This window comes from Nycticebus coucang, chromosome 9, assembly GCF_027406575.1.
Source record: "Nycticebus coucang isolate mNycCou1 chromosome 9, mNycCou1.pri, whole genome shotgun sequence".
Taxonomy (NCBI): Eukaryota; Metazoa; Chordata; class Mammalia; order Primates; family Lorisidae; genus Nycticebus; species Nycticebus coucang.
In genome coordinates this window covers 5,125,524-5,139,675 of record NC_069788.1, presented here as the reverse complement: position 1 = coordinate 5,139,675, position 14,152 = coordinate 5,125,524, and the positions used below count along the sequence as shown (strand labels likewise).

Below are 14,152 nucleotides of genomic sequence, written 5' to 3'. Positions count from 1 at the left end.
GCTATACCCATTTAATTTCTATTTTTTAGTGCATATGGGGTCTACCTCTCACTCAATCTGGTCTGGAACTCCTGAGCCCAGGAAATCCTCCTACCTGGGCCTCCCAGAATGCTAGGATTACAGGCATGAACCACCATGCCCAGCCACTCAATGCCATTATTAACACAACATTTGAATGTATTCCTCTAGCCAATTTTTTTCTTAAATGTATATCTATTTTTTCTTTCTTTCTTTCTCTCTCTCTCTTGCTTTTTATTATATCATAGCTGGGTGCATTAATGCAATCATGGGGCATAAAGTACTGGTTTTATATATAATTTAATATATTTTCATCAAACTGGTTAACATAGCCTTCACAGCATTTTCCCAGTTACTGTGTTAAGACATTTATATTCTATACCTAATAAATTTCACATGTACACCTTGTAAGATGCACCATAGGTGTGGTCCCACCAATCACCCTCCCTCCACCCGTCCTTTCCCCTCCCCTCTCTCACCCCTTTCCCTACTTCTAGGGCTATAATTGGGTTATAGCTTTCATACGAAAGCTATAAATTGGTTTCATAGTAGGGCAGAATACATTGGATACTTTTTCTTCCATTCTTGAGATATTTTGCTAAGAAGAATATGTTCCAGCTCCATCATGTAAGAGATAAAGTCTCCATCTTTCTTTAAGGCTGCATAATATTCCACGGTGTACATATACCACAATTTATTAATCCATTCGTGGGTCGATGGGCACTTGGGCTTCTTCCGTGACTTAGCAATTATGCATTGGGCTGCAATAAACATTCTGGTACAAATATCTTTGTTATAATGTGATTTTTGGTCTTCTGGATATATACCTAGTAGAGAAATTGTAGGATCGAATTGTCAGGTCTATTTTTAGATCTCTAAGTATTCTCCAAACATCTTTCCAAAAGGAACATACTACTTTGCATTCCCACCAGCAGTGTAGAAGTGTTCCCTTTTCTCCAAATCCATGCCAGCATCTCTGGTTTGGGGATTTTGTGACATGGGCTAATCTTACTGGAGTTAGATGATAGTAGTTTTTATTTGCATTTCTCTGATGATTAAGGATGATGAGCATTTTTTCATGTCTGTAGGTCATGCACCTGTCTTCTACAAAGAAGTTTCTCTTCAAGTCCCTTGCCCAGCCTGAGATGGGATCACTTGTTCTTTTCTTGCTAATATGGTTGAGTTCTCTGTGGATTCTAGTTATTAAACCTTTGTCAGAGACATAATCTCCAAATATCTTCTCCCATTCTGAGGGCTGTCTGCTTGCTTTACTTACTGTGTTCTTGGATGTGCAGAAGCTTTTTAGTTTGATCAGGTCCCAGTAGTGTATTACTGAAGCTGCTTCAATTGCCCAGGAGGTCCTCCTCATAAAATACTCACCCAGACTGATTTCTTCAAGGGTTTTCCCTGCACTCTCTTCTAGTATTTTTATAGTTTCATGTCTTAAGTTTAAATCTTTAATCCAGTGAGATTATATCTTAGTTAATGGTGAAAGGTGTGGGTCCAATTTCAGTCTTCTACAGGTTGCGAGCCAGTTCACCCAGCACCATTTGTTAAATAGGGAATCGTTTCCCCCCTGAATGTTTTTAATTGGCTTGTCAAAGATCGAATACCGGTAAGTAGCTGGGTTCATCTCTTGGTTCTCTATTCTGTTCTATACATCTTAACTCTCTGTTAGAGTTTCATAGTTCTCTTTCTAGAGATCTTTCACGTACTTAGTTAGATAAACTCCCAAATATTTCATCTTCTTTGGCACTACTGTGAATGAAATAGAGTCCTTGTCTGTTTTTTCAGCTTGACTGTTGTTGGTATATGTAAAGGCTACCGATTTATGAATATTGATTTTGTAACCTGAGATGCCGCTGTATTACTTGATCACTTCTAAGAGTTTTGTAGTAGAATTCCTGGTGTTTTCCAGATATACAATCGTATCATCTGCGAAGAGTGAAAGTTTGATCTCTTCTGACCGTGTATGGATACCCTTGATCGCCTTTTCTTCCCTAATTGCAATGGCTAAAACTTCCATTACAATGTTAAAGAGCAGTGGAGACAAAGGGCAACCTTGCCTGGTTCCTGATCTGAGTGGAAATGATTTCGAATTAACTCCATTCAATATGATATTGGCTGTGGGTTTGCTGTAGATGGTCTCTATCAGCTTAAGAAATGTCCCTTCTGTACCAATTTTCTTAAGTGTTCTGATCATGAAGGGATGCTGGATATTATCAAAAGCTCTTTCTGCATCAATTGAGGAATCATATGATCTTTGTTTTTTTAATTTGTTTATGTGCTGAATTATATTTATAGATTTATGTATATTGAACCAGCCTTGAGACCCTGGGATAAAACCGACTTGGTCATGATATATAATATGTTTGATGTGTTGCTGGTTTCTGTTTGTTAGGATATTGTTGAATATTTTTGCATTAATATTCATTAGTGATATTGGTCTATAATTTTCTTTTCTTGTTGGGTCTTTTCCTGGTATGTGGATCAGGGTGATGTTTGTTCCATAGAACATGTTGGGTAGTATTTCTTCTTTTTCTATATTTTGGAAAAGGTTGAGTAATATAGGTACTAGTTCTTTTAGTTTGGTAGATGTTTGGTAGAATTCTGACGTAAAGCCATCTGGTCCCAGGCTTTTCTTTTTAGGGAGATTTTGTATGGTTGATGCTATTTCAGAACTTGATATGGGCCTGTTCAACATTTCCACTTGATTCTGGCTGAGTCTTGGAAGGTGACGTGCTTTCAAGTATTGGTCAGTTTCCTTCATATTTTCATATTTCTGAGAATAAAGTTTCTTGTAATATTCATTAAGGATTTTTTGAATTTCTGAGGAGTCTGTTGATATTTCATCTTTGTCATTTCTGATTGATGAAATTAGAGGTTTTAGTCTTTTTTTATGGTTAGGTTAGCCAACCGTTTATCTATTTTATTGACCTTTTTAAAAAACCGACTTTTTGATTTATTAATCTGTTGTATAACCCTTTTGTTTTCAATTTCATTTAATTCTGCTCTAATTTTGGTTATTTCTTTTCTTCTACTGGGTTTGGGGTTGGAATGTTCTTCTTTCTCCAGTTGCTTGAGATGTCCCATTAAGTTGTTAACTTCCTCTCTTTCCGTTCTCTTGAGGAAGGCTTGCAGCGCTATAAATTTCTCACTTAGGACTGCGTTTGCAATATCCCAGAGGTTCTGATAATTTGTGTCTTCATTGTCAGTTTGTTCCAAAAATTTGGTAATTTCCTTCTTAATCTCCTCTATAACCCAGCTATTATTCAGCATAAGGTTATTTAACTTCCATGTTTTTGTATGAGTATGAGTATGCAGATTCCTGTTACTGAGTTCAACTTTTATTCCATGGTGGTCCGAGAAGATTCAAGGAATAATTTCTCTTCTTTTTTTTTTTTTTTGTTAAGTCTTTTGTACATAGATCATATATGCATTTATGGCAATTTCAGTGTGTTGATTATTTGTACAAATTGGAGTGCTTACATCATGCTAATCAATATAGCTTTCACCTCATTTACCCAATTATAGCATTAGGACATTTGTGTTCTACACATGATAGATACAACCATTGCTTTAAATTTACTGAGGTTATACTTGTGACCTAAGATGTGATCAATTTTGGAGTATATTCCATGGGCTGATGAATGTGTATTCAGTTTTGTTGCGATGAAATGTTTTGTAGATGTCTGTTAAATCCAAATGTTGGATAGTTAGGTTTAAATCTAAAATTTCTTTACTTAGCTTCTTATTGGAGGATCTGTCCTACACTGCCAAAGGAATGTTAAAGTCTCCGACTGTTATGGAGCTGGAGGAAATCAAGTTGTTCATGTCTGTTAGAGTTTCTCTTTTAAATTGAGGTGCATTCTGGTTGGGTGCATAAATATTAATAACAAATCTCATCATGTTGAGTATTAACCTTAACAAATATGAAGTGTCCATTCTTATCCTTCTTTACTTTTGTTGGTTTAATACCTATTGTATCTGCAAATAGAATCGCAACACCTGCTTTTTTCTGATTTCCATTTGCCTGAAATATAGACTACCATTCTTTTGCCCTCAGTCTATATTTATCTAAGGTAAGATGAGATTCTTGTATGCAGCAGATATCTGGCCTGAGTTTTTGTATCCAAAAACTGTGCCACTTTAGAGGACAGTTTAAGCCATTCACATTAATGGAGAATATTGATAAGTCTGGTAAAATTTTGGGTATCGAGTTTTTCAAAAGTCCAGTGGACATTTTTAATCCTCTCGCTGCTGTGGAAGTTGGAGTTTGATCAAAAGTTTTGGAGTGAGTTTACTTTTGTGGTAGAGGATTGGGCTGGTCATTATGGAGGATAGGTCTGAGAATGTCCTGAAGAGCTGGTTTGGTTATGGCAAATTTCTTGAACATATGAATGTCATTGAAGTATTTAATTTCTCCATCATAAATGAAACTCAGTTTAGATGGATACAGTATCCGGGGTTGAAAATTATTTTGCTTTAGGAGATTAAAAGTCCATGACCACCCTCTTCTGGCTTGAAAAGTTTCATCAGAGAGATCTGCAGTCATTCTAATATTCCTCCCTTTTTAGGTTATGGTCTTCTTACGTCTGGCTGCTTTCAGAATTTTCTCCTTCATGTTAACTTTAGTGAAGTTAATTATGATATGCCTGGGACATGTCTTACTGGGATTGAGTCGTGCTGGGGTTCTGAAACTGTCTGGTATGTGAATTTCAGAATCTCTTGGCATGTCTGGAAAATTCTCTTTCATAATTTCATGGAGAAGAGCCTTTGTGCCTTGTGAAGCCACTTCATCGCTTTCAGGGATTCCTGTGAGGCGAATGTTAGCTTTCTTCAAACTATCCCAGAGCTCTTGAGAGAATGATCCATTTTTGCTCTCCATTTCTTTTCCTCTTTGAGTGTTTGGGAGTGTTCAAAAGCTTTGTCTTCAGTGTCAGAAATCCTTTCTTCTGCTTGCTCCATTCTGTTACTGAGGTATTCTACTGTATTTTTCAGATTTTTGAGTGCTGCAAATTCTTGCCTCAATGTGTCAAAATATTTAGTGATTTTGTCCTAAATTTGTTGAATTCTTGAGACAACTTTTGAATTGCTCCTCGAGTTTCTAATTTCAACTTTTCCTCCATTCTCTTCATCTTGTTTTCAATCCAAATTTTGAATTTGATTTCTGAGATCTTGGCCATCTGTTTATGAATGGGATCTTCAGTTGCCTCTGCCATATCTTTCCTTTGTGAGGTGGGGTTTGAGCTACTCTGGTTATTCATGTTACTGGAGTTTTTCTGCTGATTCCGCCCCATGATTATATTACACTGTTTGACTAGGTGGGCAGATAAAGAAAAATTGGGTTGGGGGCTCCTGTCGTAGTGATTAACCAGCCCTTTGCCTAAAAGCTGGAACTAGTGTCTGTACTTTTTCCCCTGGAGCTTTGCCAAGGACCCGTACCGTGCTAAGGCCTGAGAAACTGGGGACCTGCTTGGTCTGATGGGGCTAAGTGGTTCTGTCTTGTTTTCAGCTGGTCTCTGTCCTACTCTAGTGAATCAGTTACTCTGGGTTGACGTCTCAGCTGTGGAGAAATACCAGCAAATAAGTCACCCTGCCCCCCACAGGCAACAATTGGAAAAGGAAAATCAATCCTTACCACAACCACACACCCAGGGTACCACTTGGATAGTCCTCAGGCGATTGGCCCAGTTCAAGAGGTCCAAATCATTTTTCTCAGTCAGCACTTGTGGGAGAGTTTGAAAGGTCTCTGGCAACTAGATCACTGTGCTCTGCTGACAACTCAAATATTACTTTCTCTGGTGTTCTGTGAGTTCAGGAGAATCCACTCAGCAAATAGATTGCTTAATCTATTAACCTTCCCTTAATCTATCAACCTTCCCTTAATCTGGGAAGGTTGATGCGTCCTTCCTCACCTTGCACCTCTGTCACAACTAGTCACTGATAATCCTGCAGGGCTGTGACCCAGTTGTCTCCAATGAGCAGATACTCCAGGGATTTGCACCTGCCTGAATCACAGGGAGATCTATGTCTCCTCAGCCAGGCCACTGCTCTCTGCCACTAATCTGGCAGAGGGAGGTGAGGCCTGACAACCTCGGGTGCTTAATGGAGGCTGGGGCTATTTACTCAGTTCCAGCCCCACTCCTAATTGATGTTACTGACAGAACAGAACAACTTTGTGGAATTTGTTTCTGTCCCGGCTATATTTCCCTGCAGAAGAGATGCTGCTTGAGTTCACTGAACCTGCGCCCTCAGGCCCTGTTTGTGCCGCTGCCTAGTCTCAGCTGCAGTTTGTATTCCAGCCTCTGCCTGCCCTCCTTTCTCTTGGCTAATAATCCCCTGAGGGCCGGGTGTGTCCCAGGCTCAGTGAAGCTGTCCTCTGGGTCAGTCCCGCCCTGGGAATCTGCCGGTTTTGCGCGTGCGTATTCTAGTCCCTGCGCTCCGCCCAGGGTGGTATACCCCCTCAGGCAAACCCTTTACTCAGGGGGCCTGCATTTCTGTCCCAGATCTGTTCCGCCAGCAGCTGCCACCAGAGAAGATGCCCGGCTTCCTCTGGTTGCCCAGAGTGACAGGGGTTGGGACTCCAGAATATCCAGAGGCGAGTCCTATTGTTGCCACTGTGCCTGCTGCTCTGTGCCTCAGGGCACCGCCTGTCTGCAGACCTGTCCTCTCCTCACTCCCGTGCTGCAGAATCAGCACTGGCAGCAGCAGTCCATACCTTGTCTACACTTCTCGAGAAAACACCCAAGAATCTGGGCTCTTGGGGGACAGGCTTCCAGACCTGAGAGTGAGAGTTGAGGGGAATGCTGGCAGTTCAGAATTGCAGGTAGAGAATATATACAGTTTTATACAGTTTTATGCCTGGCAGGAGAGTGCCATGGAACCCTAGTAGGGGAAGTAGGTCCAGTTTTTAGAGGGTCTCTCCCATGGGATATAATGAGAGGACTTTTGGACTCTGCTCGCTTGTTTGTGTGGAGTACTCCAAGCCATTCTCATGGAGGACAGGACTCCCGTCCACTTGGTGATGGATTTTGTACCTTTTTTTTGTATCTTGGGGTTGCAGCTAACCTCAGCAGGGTTGATGTGCATTCTTCAACCTTCTCTCTTGGCGCAGCTCTAATCCACCAGGTTACTTGCTGAATTTCTGTCCTTTAAATCTCCTGGACAGGAGCCTCTGTGGAAAACTGGCTTCAGTCAGCCATCTTGACTCCACCCCACGGCATACCCTTTACTCCTGGAGCCTGCCTTCCTGTCCCAGATCTGTTCCGCCAGTGTCTGCCACTGGAGAAGATGCCTGGCTTTCTCTCATTGCCCAGAGAAACAGGGAGTGTCTCTCCAAAATATCCCCAGGGGTCCTTCTGCTGCTCTGTGCTGTGGGGCTCTGCCTCTCCCTCTCCCGTATGGTTCCTTCAGTCCACCGTCTTCTCCTTACCCCTGTGCCATAGAATCAGCACAGAAACCCCATGCTCAATCCACACCTCTTGAGAAAATGCCCAAGAATCTGGACTCCATTGGGGACAGGCTTCCAGACCTCAGTGTGAGAGTGGAGGGGAGTGCTGGGAGTTTAGAATTGCAGATAGAGAATATATACAGTTTTATAGTTTTGTGCCTGGCAGGAGAGTGCTGTGGTACCCTAGTAGGGGAAGGAGGTCTGGTTTTTAGATTGTCTCTCCCATGCGATAAAATGGGAGGATGTTTGAACTCTGCTTGCTTGTTTATAGAAAGTATACTGTGAGCCGTTCTCTTGGGGGAGGGAACTCCCATACGCTTTGCGATGGATTTTGTACCTATTATTTGTATCCTTGGGGTCGCAGCTTGCCTCAGCAGGGTTGATGCACGTTCTTCAACCTTCTCTCTTGGCTCAGCTCCAAACCATCAGCTTACTTGCTAAACTTTTGTCCTTTAAATCTCCTTCTGGACGGGAACCTCTGTGCAAAGCTGGCTCCAGTCGGCCATCTTTTATTTCTTAAATATTTTTAGAGATATCACATGTAATGGCTCTTGTGAAGCAAAACATAGCAGTCAGTATGTTTCTCAAAGTACCTGTCTTGAGCTTTCTAGCTTCCCAATATCTGTTTTATTTAAATTTAAAATAGATTTAAAATTGCAGATGAACTGTATGGCCACCCTGTGCCATGATTTTGGATCTCACTGTCATCAAACACCTAGGCATTTCTAGAACCCTGTGAATTCCTGTTAACCAAGTGGTTTAGTTACCAGGCAGTTACTATTTATGTATTTCAGTTATACCATTATTAAATGATGAGAGCTTAAACAAGATCTTAGCTCTCTGGGTAGGTGTTAAATCACCAAGGACTTTTACACTTTTCTGTCTGAAAGAATTTACTATACATTTACTTTTACATTTGTATTTATGCAAAGTCCATTTTTTTCTTAAATTTTCTCAAGTACTAATGGCTTAATTTCTGACTTTAGGAATTAAAAGTGGACAAAATTTATTTTCTAATTGTTCTATATTTCACATCTCCATGGTTTTTTTTTTTCTTTTTTATTGGCCTGGGTTGCATTTAAACCCACCACCTTCCGTATATGGGACCGGCACCCTACTCTTTTGAGCTACAGGCACTGCCCATGTTTTAAATTTATACCACTGTAATGTTTGAAGCCATTTGTAAATAAAATTGAGATAAATTAGTTACCTTTGTCACTGACGTTGTTTGTTTCTTGAAGGCAAAGATGTCTGTCATCTTCATAAGTTAGATGTTGGTTTATTCTTAAGTCTTTTGTTAAATACATAGATTTTAATGTAAATAATTCTACTGATTTATATAATTTTTAGTGTCTTCTGTTTATTAGTTTAAATATCATCAAAGGATATGTTGTTTGCTAGTGAGTATATTTTATATATAGGAATTTAAGCCTGGCTCTAAGAAAAAGTAAGGGAGATCAAGAAGGGCTTGAGGTTCATGTGTTTGCTTATTAATAACCGTGTGGTACTTCTGTAGAGAGATGGACCGACATATCACGGTAAGTTAATTCTTAAGGCCGAGCTTGGTCTTTAAAGTTTTTTCTTATCTTTAGTACCTAATAATTTCTCACTTATTAGAATAATTAATATAAATAAAATAATTTCTCAACACATTTAGACTATCTTGAGATCATTTACTAATCCGATAATATGCTGAAGTAAAAAAATTACAAAACATTTGTGCTTTCTAATTTCAGACTTTATATGAGCACTATAGCGGTGGCGAAAGTCATGATTCTTCATCATCCAAGACTTTTGAAAGAAAATGGGAAAAAAAATAATTTGCAGCTTCCCATGGAGTGTCAGGTGATACCTGTAGAAAATGTTGGACTGTTACACTCTCAATTTCCTGTGGAAATCTGTAGAAGACAACTTTACTGCGAAGTATTATAAGCAAAAATATTCAGTAGATTATCCTGAAAAGAAAACTTTTCACAATAACAGCCACTAATGACACTGTATGTATTAAATTATAGAATTGTTTTTTCTGTTTTATGCTTTCCTGTAAATGTCATCTATTTGATATCGCTTCACACTTGCAATAACAGGTAGATGACTGATACATAATCTGGAGAACTCTGTAAATAAAGCTTCATAGCATAAACTGACACTAAAATTTCAAACTTTGAAGTTGTTTTCTTCATTCATGCAAGTGTATTATTGGCATGGCAGCAAATTTTTAATTTCTACGTACTGGATTGCGGGAGACGGGAGAGGAGCGGAGTAAGTGCACTTTGAAAGGGAAAAGCCCAGAGAGCGTGGATTCTCAGGTAGATGATTTTCTGATTATTTACAGCAGTTCTTGGCTTCATTCCGCTCTTCCACTTCTCCTGTTCTTCACAGTCCCACGTTTCAGATGTTCCGAGCACCATGTTGCTTGCCGTGTAGGGATCATGAGAAGCACCATCACTGTGTCACTGCCAGGTAATGGGTCATTATAAATGTGCTGCACTGTCTGACCAAATCTAATGGCTTAGTTAAAGGTATCATTTCATGGTAGTCTTGTCCCACGTTTTTAAAAAGATTTTAATAGACTATTTTCTAGAGTGGTTTTTGGGTACCTACCATGAGCATAACGTGCAGAGTTCCCATATATCCCCCCAGAGAGCCGCCCTCCCTCTCAGCACGGCAAACTTAAACATTCCACATGTACACTGGCCGTAAGTTCATGAGCTTTCATTAACGTGTCATCACTCAGTGTCCTTAGTTCCCATCAGCCTCCCTCCCAGTGTTCCTCTGTGACATGTGCCCCCTCTGTGACTTCACACAAAGTGGTTCACATCAGGGTCCCTCCCAGTGTTCGTCTGTGACATGTGCCCCCCACTGTGACATCACACAGAGTGGTTCACATCAGGGTCCCTCCCAGTGTTCATCTGTGACATGTGCCCCCCACTGTGACATCACACAGAGTGGTTCAAATCAGGGTCCCTGCCAGTGTTAATCTGTGACATGTGTCCCCCACTATGACATCACATGATGTCGTTCACAGCAGGGTCCTTCCCAGTGTTCATCTGTGACATGTGCCCCCCACTGTGACATCACACAGAGTGGATCACATCAGGGTCCCTTCCATTGTTCATCTGTGTCATATGCCCCCACTGTGACATTGGACAGTTCACATCAGGCTCCCTGCCGGTGTTCATCTATGACATGTGCCCCCCACTGTGACATTGGACGGTTCACATCAGGCTCCCTCCTGGTGTCGCTCATCTGTGACATGTACCCAGCACCATAATATCACAGAGTAGTTTTCCTGCCTTGAAGACCATCTGGGCTCTGATCATATCTCCCTTGCTCCTCATCCTGGTGACCACCGATACTCTTGCTATGTCCAGACATCATAGGTGGAATCCCACAGTATGTAGCTCTTTCACCCTGGCCACTTTAGCTGCAATTCCTCCACAGGTCGTTTGTGTCCCGCACTGACCAGAGTCCTGTGTCTGGACATGCCCACACGTCTGTACACTCACGACTGAAGCGAACCTGCTTTCAAGGTGAGGCTTGGTGAACGCTGTGAACATCCACACACAAGTTTTTGTGTGGATTTATGTTTTCACCTCCTTCGGGTAAATCCCAAGGAGCGTAACTGCTGAATTTCTATGTAAGAGTTTGTAGTTTTGTAAGAAACTGCCAGCGTCTTCCACAGTGGCTGCTCCAGCCACCGTCTCACGAGGAGGGCGAGAGTTCCTCTGCTCACATCCTCCCTAGTCCTTGAGGTCTGTGTTTTGAATTAGATCATCCGAGTCAGTGGGTAGCTAAATCCCTTTTTGATTTGCATTTCCCTAACTGCATTCTGAGTATCTTTTCATTCTCTATATGTTCATTTGCCATCTGCACCTGTTCTTAGGTCAGCTGTGCGTTTGGGTCTTCTGCCAATTTTTTAACCAGGTTGTTTATTTTCTCATTGTTGCAGTGTAAGAGTTCAGCATATTATGAATAGCAATCCTTTATCCCTGTGGTCCCCAACCACCAGGCTGTGGACCTAGGTGTCCCTGGCCCGTTAGGAACCAGGCCTTACAGCATCACCACCTGAGCTCCCTTCCTCACATCTTGCCCCAGCCACCATCCATGGAAAAATCATCTTCCATGAAACTGGTCCCTGGTGCCAAAATGGTTGGTAACTGCTGCTTTATCAGATGTTTTCCTTGTACACATTTTCTCGAAGTGTATGGCTTATCTTTTCATTATCTTGATTTCCAGTTTTAGCCCCATGGACATTAGTTCTCAGGGTTATTGGTTAAGTTCATGTAAACTTAAACTGTAGTTCTGCAAATGTGTTCATGGAGAAGGTACAAACGTCCAACCTGGCCACATGTGGCCCTCTTTGTGTGTGTGGGTGTGTTTGTGTTTTTTTGAGATGTAGTCTCACTCTGTTGCTCCAGGATAGAGGATAGAGTGCATGGCATCAGCCTAGCTCATAGCATCTTCAAACTTCTGGGCTCAAGCAATGCTCTTGCCTCAGCCTCCCAAGTAGCTGGGACTACAGGTGCACCACCATGCCTTGCTAATTTTTCTATTTTTAATAGAGACAGGGTCTTGCTCTTGGTTCAGGCTGCTCTTGAACTTCTGAGCTCGAGTGATCCTCCCGCCTTGGCCGCCCAGAGCGTTAGGTTTACTGGCATGATCCACCACCCCAGGGTCTATGTGGTTGTTAATAATACTGCATATTGTTTTCTCTTTAAAAACATCTTCTTTGTTTTATTTTTATTTTTTTTAAGATTCTCTTTTCATCTTATAAAAATCATCTTAAAATGTATTGTGTATGTGACCCATTTTTTTTTTTTTTAGCAGTTTTTGGCCGGAGCTGGGTTTGAACCTCCCACCTCCAGCATATGGAGCTAGTGCCCTACTTTGTTGAACCATGGGCACCGCCCAATGACCCATCTTTTTAAATGCTTGTCGTACTAAGAGTTAGAGATTCTAACGTGGGACAAAGTATTCTTTGTCACATCACAATAGTGTCTGAGGACCTGGAATAAGTAACTCAGTCTGTAAATCTCACTATTGAAAGGCACCTGTTTCCTTTGAAATTAAGCAAGTGAGGATGGTTACCTGGATTCCTGTGTTTCCCAAGCTTGTTTCCCATCATAACCGATTGGATTGGCGACACCCTAGCAGTGTGTGAGCCATAAGAGCCAGCTGCATATCCAATGTCCGTGTGTCTCCAGGGCTTTACTGATTTGATGGTCTTTTACGGTAGGTGCTTTGATATGCACACTGATTTTCAGGAGTTAATATATCCTGGTATATGATAAGAAAAGATATTACTGGCAATTTTGTGTTCTTTTACTGGCCTAGGCTCAATAAAGGAATGTTCTCTTAGAAGAGTTTTCTGAGTGTTTAATTTTTTTCCCCCTCTAAATCTGCTTGGAGTTTAATAAATGCATTTTTCACTTAGTGGTTACACAATGTGGCCAAATGGAAGGACCCCCGGACAGGACTCAGGTCTGAGTATTGTCTGATAAGCTTGTGGGCCTGGGCTGGTCACTGACTTTTTTTTTTTTTGCAGTTTTTGGCCGGGGCTGGGTTTGAACCTGCCACCTGCGGTATATGGGGCCAGCACCCTACTCCTTGAGCCACAGGTGCTGCCCCTGACATCTTTGAAAGTTGGTTTCTTAGTAAAATTAAAAAGATGAACTAGATAATCTCGATCTCCTCTCAGTCTTAAATCTATAAAACCCTATATAAAATAGAATATAAATTTAGATGAGAATAGTTACTAAATATAGGAAGAAAGGGAAAACCATTTTCGTATCTATGGAGTAACAGGTTTTTATATGAGTCCAGGAGTAGGAAGCTAGCCATGGGGTTCTGAAGTTTTCTTTCTTCTTTTTTTAAATTTCAGATGAATATGGGGGTACAGGCGATTAGATTACAGTGTTTGTGGCATTTGTTAGGTAAAGTCTCTGTTGTAGTTGTGTCTCTCACCCAGGGGGTGTGCCATATACCCTTACATTGTGCCCATTAGGTGGGACTGCAACAATTCTCTCCCTCCTCCCTGAAGTTTCCTTTCTTAAGAAATCCCAGAAGCGTCCAGAAAATGGGAACTCCTTTCCTCTGAGCTTTAGGTATGTCCCTGAGCCCAGCCAACCTCCCACTGCTCTTCTCCACCTTTACAGGGAAAGGCTACAGAAGTGCCCAGGTGCTCTGACCCCTTCCCCTCCCCTGTCTGCGGGCTGAGTGGAGCTGTGGCCAGAATGGGAGACAGAATATGTGACTTGAATGATGCATGGAGCTGGAACATATTCTTCTTAGTAAAATACCTCAAGGATGGAAAAAAATTACCCAATGTAATCAATACTATTATGAAATCAATATATAATCACCCACACTTTCATATGAAAGATAAAACACAATTGTAGCCCAGAAAGAAGGAGAGATGGGAAGGGGGAGGGGAGAGGGGTGACGGACGGAGGGAGGGTAATCTATGGGACCTCACCTACTGTGTATATCGCAAGGGTAAATGTCAAATATATTAATATTAGAGTATAAATGTCTAAACACAACAAATAAGTGAGGTGAATGCTATGTGAACCAGTTTGATATAAACATTCCAAATTGTATATAAATCAGCACATTGTACCCCATAAATGCAGTGATGTACACAGTTATTATGATCTAATTTAGAAAAAAAAAAGAAGA

General features: G+C 41.2%; 1 protein-coding gene across 1 annotated transcript in view; it reads left to right on the top strand.

The window, feature by feature from the left end:
• Positions 1-9,613, top strand: part of TTK (TTK protein kinase) — a 45,847-nt gene extending 36,234 nt beyond the window's left edge. The window contains exon 23 of the mRNA XM_053603274.1: positions 9,208-9,613. Coding sequence (XP_053459249.1) covers positions 9,208-9,291 — 84 coding nt within the window. The 3' untranslated portion in view covers positions 9,292-9,613. The remainder of the gene's footprint in view (positions 1-9,207) is intronic.
• Positions 9,614-14,152: the final 4,539 nt, after the last annotated feature.